This window comes from Polyodon spathula, chromosome 13 (assembly GCF_017654505.1).
Source record: "Polyodon spathula isolate WHYD16114869_AA chromosome 13, ASM1765450v1, whole genome shotgun sequence".
Classification (NCBI taxonomy): Eukaryota; Metazoa; Chordata; class Actinopteri; order Acipenseriformes; family Polyodontidae; genus Polyodon; species Polyodon spathula.
Genome location: NC_054546.1, coordinates 42,507,169 through 42,514,201, shown reverse-complemented (window position 1 = coordinate 42,514,201; position 7,033 = coordinate 42,507,169). Strand labels below are relative to the sequence as shown.

Genomic DNA, 7,033 nt, shown 5'->3' with positions numbered 1-7,033 from the left:
ATACAACTTCCTGTTCCTGCTGCTTCCGTCTGTGTTTTCTGTAACTCCATTGTTATTCCTCAACAAGATCTTCCAGACCGCTTGTGTTATAGCTATCTGTAGAATGCAGAGCGGCTGAACAAAAACTATGCTGGTAGTTTTTACTAACCACCTTCTTTTATTGTATTGTATATTCGTTATGCTCCAGTGTTCACCATACTGTCACATTGGAGTCTTCTGGGGGTTCCTTCACATGCATGCCACATTTCACTGGTTTAGTCGAAAGAGCTCAATTTGGACATTCTTTCACATGTACATCATGCAGTGACCTGCTAGCTCACACACTTACCTGCTATTTCATGGAAGGGGACATCTGGTCAGACAAGCAGTTTAAGTGTATATCTTGAGTCCCTTGTCCGGTTTGAATGGAAGCGAAACTGCACACTGTTAAGAGTTCACGTTGATGACCTCCCTTTCATGGTACTGACATTTGTATTGTGCTATAAATATCGCTGGCAGAAGATATGCTTGCATATATTCGTTTTTTGGTATTATTCCAGTCATGGGAACATTTTTAGGTGGATTGCTATATGACTCATTTGAGTTGGCTCAGAACAGTGTGTGTGTGTGTGTGTGTGTGTGTGTGTGTGTGTGTGTCACAGTATATTGGATTACAACAGTAATAGACATGCCTTGAAAATGCCATCCATCGGTAAGATGAGGATAAAGATTACGACTACATTAATTCCAAGATTGTTCATTGTTCCCAGTTGTAAAACTGAATTTTTCTAGTACTGCCGTACTGCATTTTTACAGTCTACCTTTTACGTGCAAGACAATCCACTGGGCATGTAACAGGGAAATCTTTTTTTAAGACATGGGGTCTGCTTGAATCATTTAAACAGCTGCACGTCTGACACTTTTTACTTTATTGTTTATTGTCCCCCTAATAACCATCACAGATTACTTTCTACACACAGCAGCAATAGATGAGTGGCTTTCAGAGTGCAGCATTTACACCCACTGTTTAGATAATTCATATAAAGCCTTTCTGTACAATTGTTAATAACTGTCTTCCAGACAGGACAGCAAAGCTACTTTACATGATCAGTGATCACACTTTTAGAATTCTGTATTAACGCTCTTTTTCCAAAGCTAATTCAACGTAGCTTTACTGTGGTCAATCAGTCCAGGACACTGTACCTCTGAATTATCACAAAAAGTGTTTTTGTTTAGCGATCAACAATGCTGTCGGTCTGACATGCTGGCTCGAGTAAAAACCCTCTGCCCTAGTTGTTCATTATTTAAACTTAGCGTAAGGGCTTTTGGAAATAAGCAAATGCAAAAAAGCTCCCAAATTGCAAACAAAAGAGGGTATTGTATCGCTTTCAGTAAAATCTTAAAAAAAGAATCTGTATTACAAAACACCTGGCAACATCTGGAGTTTTCAGCGGCCAAATTTATGTTCTTGGGAGAAGTTCAGCTACAGTGTTCGCACTTCTGGGAACAAAATTGAGTTTCGGGGATTTCAGTAAAATTCCTTGGACAATGGATTTCTCAGCAGTGGAAAAGAATGATTAATAATTTTAGTAATGATTAAAAAAAGCTAGAAAAATTGCTAGGAACAAAGGTCCCAATGACAAGACAAGGAAGGGAGCGTGTAAGATTCAGCACCATGTGGAAACCTTACAGAAGTGTTGGGATTGCGGTTCGAGGCCGCTGGACCAGATGAGGAAGCACATGAGGTAGGGAGGAGCTGCCGCTGGATCCCAGAGCAGCTGCACATTCATCTACTGTCATTGCCTACAAGTGCCTGATTTCACTGTGTTTTATTTATTACATGTCAATGGGGCAAATGTTGGTCTATTTCAGATCTAAATACCACCACTCCTTTATCTCAATGTTAATCCTTATGGTAAGTTCCGTCAGCTGTGATATCTTACCCCTCCTTCCTTGCCCCCTTATTGGCATGGTAATTTAAAACATAAAACAGTAGGTTTAAAAGTAGGCTGGCAGTATTAAGATTTGCCACTGTTTAGATTATTAAAATAGACCTTTGTATAAGTAGAACAAAACCACAATGTATGTGGTCCCGCAGAGACGAAACATAATCATTTGATACCTTGTTCATTAGTAGCTAGTCTTGCATTTACTTTCCCTGATTGTGGCAAGTGTCTCCTGAACTGAAAGGGGCCGATGGAACACAGTGTTTGGTTTGATTCTGAGGTATTTCAAGTTGCAGTTGGGAAGAGTTTAAGGGGTCTTAATAAGAGTTCGGTGTGCCCCCATAGTGTTAAATCTGGAATACTGAGCTGAGCCAAGCGGTTGAGAATTATGTTGCTGCAATTACAGATGGTAACTAATTTATTGGTAAAGGGTTAGGAATTAGTTCCACTGACCCCTTCAGGAGATTTCGATATGGCATTATGGAACAGCTAAGCACATGTTGACTCCATGCCAAGACAGAACAAAGCAGGCAGTAATCAAGTCCATGAGAGGAACCCCTTACACCAATGGAAGAAGCATATTATATATAGCAGATATTGGAATGAGAGTAGGCAATGTTCCAGTTGCACACTTGACATTGCAATGACCATCTATTGGGTTTAAAAAGTACACTTTAATATTAGCAACAAAAGAATGGGTATGCAATTTACCATACAAAAATAAAAAAAATTCATAGCTGCACTGATTCATGAAGAAAACTCATAAATAAGAATCTTCAGTGAGAGAGATATAAAACAACAAACACTGTCCACCATGTATAAAAGTGAGACCCAGTGTAAATGTAGTTTTTCACTGCACGTCTATTCCTAGGAATATTGCTTGTGGTTGTAGACCATTCAGTGAGTAGCAGAGCTGAGGTAAGTGCTTGAGGCTCATCATTGAGGAAAGACAATGTAGTAGATGCTCAGCTGTGCCTTGGTGTGTGCCATACCGGCTGGCAAGTCCTTTGTACAGATGCTTCCAGCAGATCGCCCATAAAATACTTCCATCCCTTGTTTAAGAAAAAAAGGACAGCAACAGCTAGTTATTTTGGTTTCATTCACACAAATGCCAATCCTCTTGGCCAACTCTTTTACCTTGCGAATGTTGTCTGTTATTTCACAACACACATGTTCAATCAGTTTGTTTCATCACAAAACTGTAGGCGTAAATTTAATGATCCCTTCAAAAGAATAAAAAATAAAAAAAAACACAAAAATGAAAAACAAATGTATATGGTCGTGCTGAATGATTCTTAATTTTTTTTGTTGTTGTTATTGTGCTTCTGCAAAGCTCTGGGCAGAACGCTCTTTTTCATGAATAGTCTCTGGAGGAAGCGATCGCTGATGGATACAGGCAGGTAGCAGTGAATGAAGTACATCAGTCCAACACCCTGGCCTGCGTAGTACCTGACTTTGGGTTCTCTGGACAGCAGAGCCTCTGCAATGCTATTGGTGACAGGGCTCAAGTCTTCGGTGGCTGTTTCTGCAAACTGGAAGAAGAGGTGCTTGGTCTCCAGCAGGTATTCCTCTCCGTACTCCTCCATGAGGCTCAGTGACAGGTTCTCAATCAAATGCTTATACTGCTCCTCCCAGTACTTGACATTTATTGACTGACCTAAAAAAGAGAAAAGAAATTTAAGAAATCATACATAACTTCAAAAAGATTAAACTCATAGCAAACAAAAAGGTCACGTAGACATGCTTTCTGCTAGTGCCGTATACGAGTATGTCAGTACACTGATGAAGGCGCTCAGTAAAACGATTGTTTCTCATAAGCCACAAAACAGCCTGGTGATTGCAGTTGTTAGCATCTGAAGGAAAGGATTGTTTTTTTATAATTGATACTGTACAATATTAGATCAATGTTTTAACAGATACTACAGTTGATACATTTTGAAAAATTGAATTGACCAAGATTGAGTGCTTTGTTCTGTTCTCACATTGAAGGTGGGCTTATTTTGCTTTATTGCAAAGAAACGGGGTGAAGAATGAGAGAAATCCACAGGGATGAGCAGCTTGCGTTTGTTTTCAAAACCATCCTCTGCACCTCAGAGCCTCCTTCGATGATAATGCCGCTCTAGCCATGTATCATCCTGCCCCTGTCTCAAGCCTTGTGTACTTGCTCTTCATTGATGTCACTGACAGATTCCCTGAGCAGGCTGAATGGTTGGGCTCGAGGATCCTCTTGTAAATTGAGACTGTGCTTGCAGGGAGCAGAGCTTCACCTCTGCTGCTGTGACTCAGGGCGCTAAACCAGGGCCCAGGACCAGCTCTACTCAAGCACTACACCAAAGCCGCTGTCAAACCACAGTAAATGCATCATTTAAAGGGCAGCTGGGTACAGATGTGAAATGTCAGGATCATCTTAACTTGTGTATTTTTTACAGTGGTTTAAAATCACTTTCTATGTCATTTCCTGTGTCAATGGTCGCACACTCCTGTAAGAAGTTGCTCCTTAAGCACGGGGAAGGCAAATACTGTGCATATTTACCATGGTGTAGTTTTTATGAGAGACGCTTTTAAATAAAAGTTTTAAAACCCTCCTATTTCATTCTGAGGTGCAAAAATTAACATTTTTTCAATGTGCAGATATCTCAGAGACAACTCTGTAGGAATCTGGATGCAGCCATTTATCTGTACCGATGTATTTGCATATCCTGAATATTCAAAAGCACGCTTCCTCATTGTTAGCAACTCAAACCTAAAAAAAAAGGAAATGCATGCCAATATATGCAGTGCACTATTTCCACTTCCAGACTGTGGGCACTATCAGTCCTGGCACTGTCTTGGATACAGAGCTGCAAAGTTGCAGTCGTTTGGTTTGTACCAGTGACCCAGTTTCTCCTGATCAACACACTCACCTGTTTTATAAGATGAAGGGAGTATAATGGAGACTTTCACATCCCACAGCTTGAGTTCGTGCCTCAGAGTGTTGAAGAAGAGATTCAGTGCAGCTTTTGAAGCCCCGTAAGCCGCCAGACAAGGAAAGGGCTGCTCCCCTTGAACAAATAAAAAGCTTACAGATCAGCATCTTATCAGGATCCCCACATATTGTCAACTGAATCTACTGGGACTACTTTAAGATCATATTTAGAACATTCTTTGGCCCTTGGTCTTGACTTTCGAGGTACCACTGCATATAAATTAGCTTGCAGATAAGTGGAGAGGCTGACTATAGGGAAGCCATGGGCGGGGGGAGGGGGCAGGGTAGCTGCCCTCCACCGTTAGATGAAGACAAAAAGCAGACGGACGCTGGGAAGGAGGAGACAAACTCTAGAGCTCAGCGGGGGGGGGGGGGGGGGGGGGTAATGGATTGAGGTAAGAGATCATTGGACATATTGTTTATCGAAAGACCAATAAGATACTAGCTATTTGGAAGAGCCTAAATATGCTTGCTGTTTGCATGATTTGATCAAAGGTGAAAAGTGAGTTCCCGGCTGTTTTATCGTATGAATTTGAACTTCTGAACTAATTCATATTTACTGCAAATCATATTGGCCACTAAACCTGGCTAATCTGAATAGTGAAAACGATTTATAGGGGAAGGTTCAAATAACATGCAGCAAAGAGATCCGCTGGGCGTTCATTAAACAATGTGTAACTATAAACAGGAGAAGCGTGATAATTATCCTTGTTTTATAGTTGGGAGGAGTGTATGTACTACGTACTTTTCTATTGTTGATCGTAAATCTACTAAGAAAGAACTAATTGACTTAATAATATGTCGATCAGCGTAAGGCAAGGTTTTGCCAAGGGCTATGCAACATGAATGTGTTTTTATTCAATAGGTTTCCTTTTGCAGTTCTAACCACATTGCTGCAATTTATTCAACACAAACAATATTTTTAATAAACCAAAGTTACAGTATATTTGGACAATAATGGTCTTTTATTATGTGGTTAAAACATTCCATTACACTTCTAAAATGTGAGCTACAGGGGTTTAATGACCCCCCCCCCCCCCGTAAAATGTTGAACCCCACAAAAAGTTGTATGAGAATTGGATTTTAGAAGACAGACAAATGCTGATCTGCATGTCTATAACAGCCACCACACTTATTTTAAAACTGTCTATTTTTCCAACTTCTGTTTTCACACCTCTGACATTAAAACAGACTCTCTCTTCCCACTAATGTACTGTGCAGTTCAGAAAACTTCTTTGGACCAACAGTTGTTACAGCTGCTAGCAGAGTATGTGTGAGCAGTGCCCTGTGGCTGACCTGTGTGTGTGTATCAGTACTTGGCAGGACCACAGAGAGAGCTGGGCCAAAAACACAGCTGTGCTCAACATTGCATAAAAGAGAGTACTCCCAGATTCTGTTATCAGTCACATCTCTTTTTCTAAATAAATGTGCTGTCAGGCCTACAACTTTACTGGCTGTTAAAACTGTATTCCAGCAATTATAGCAACTGTTAATACTGCAAAACAGAGCTGTCCGAAGTGCAAACGACAGCTAGGAGTGACTATTGACGAAAATAGCAGACAGGTGAACCAATGGTTTGTGTGTAATACATGGTACTATAATCACAATGCATTAACACTGATTATTAATTACCTTGAAACTGATCTAGACTGCTGATAAAGAAACAGGCTTTACTATTAAATTGGCCAAATTAAAGTGGTTACGAGTCAGCTAACGTGACCTGTTACAGCTTTTAAAATGCCTTGTTTTTATTGCATGTAATAAATAATTCAGCAGGTTAATTTTTTTGTTGCTGTTTTCACCTCACTGAAAGTCTCTCTTTCTCGTACCTGTATCATTTCCACATTTTCCTTCATTCCTTGTATCAAGTGACATGTATCGGGGGGGTGGAGCATACATTAAACCCAGTGATATAAGAATGTGAACCGGTACTCATTTCAACATTGAAGACTATGGGAAACATTTGTCGCTGTGTTTTAGTATTTCGAAACGTATCGTCAGACTAACAGATAATAATCTTCACAGCAGAGGTTTTAAGAAGGTCTTCTCAACCTGATGGGCTGGAGATTGTAACAAGCCTTCCTTGTGATTGGCGCAACAGTGGTAGAAAGGTCTTTGTGACCTCCAGTGTGCCAAAGAAGTT

At 40.3% G+C, this 7,033-nt stretch overlaps 1 protein-coding gene across 1 annotated transcript in view; it reads right to left on the bottom strand.

The window, feature by feature from the left end:
• Positions 1 to 891: 891 nt before the first annotated feature.
• The window catches only part of hsd11b2 (hydroxysteroid (11-beta) dehydrogenase 2), a 19,767-nt gene continuing 13,625 nt past the window's right edge, over positions 892 to 7,033 (bottom strand). The window contains exons 3-5 of the mRNA XM_041267473.1: positions 6,943 to 7,033; positions 4,829 to 4,966; positions 892 to 3,582 (exon numbers count right to left, since the gene is read on the bottom strand). The exon at positions 6,943 to 7,033 is cut by the window's right edge and continues 95 nt beyond it. Of these exons, the coding sequence (XP_041123407.1) occupies positions 3,221 to 3,582; positions 4,829 to 4,966; positions 6,943 to 7,033 (591 nt within the window). The 3' untranslated portion in view covers positions 892 to 3,220. The remainder of the gene's footprint in view (positions 3,583 to 4,828; positions 4,967 to 6,942) is intronic.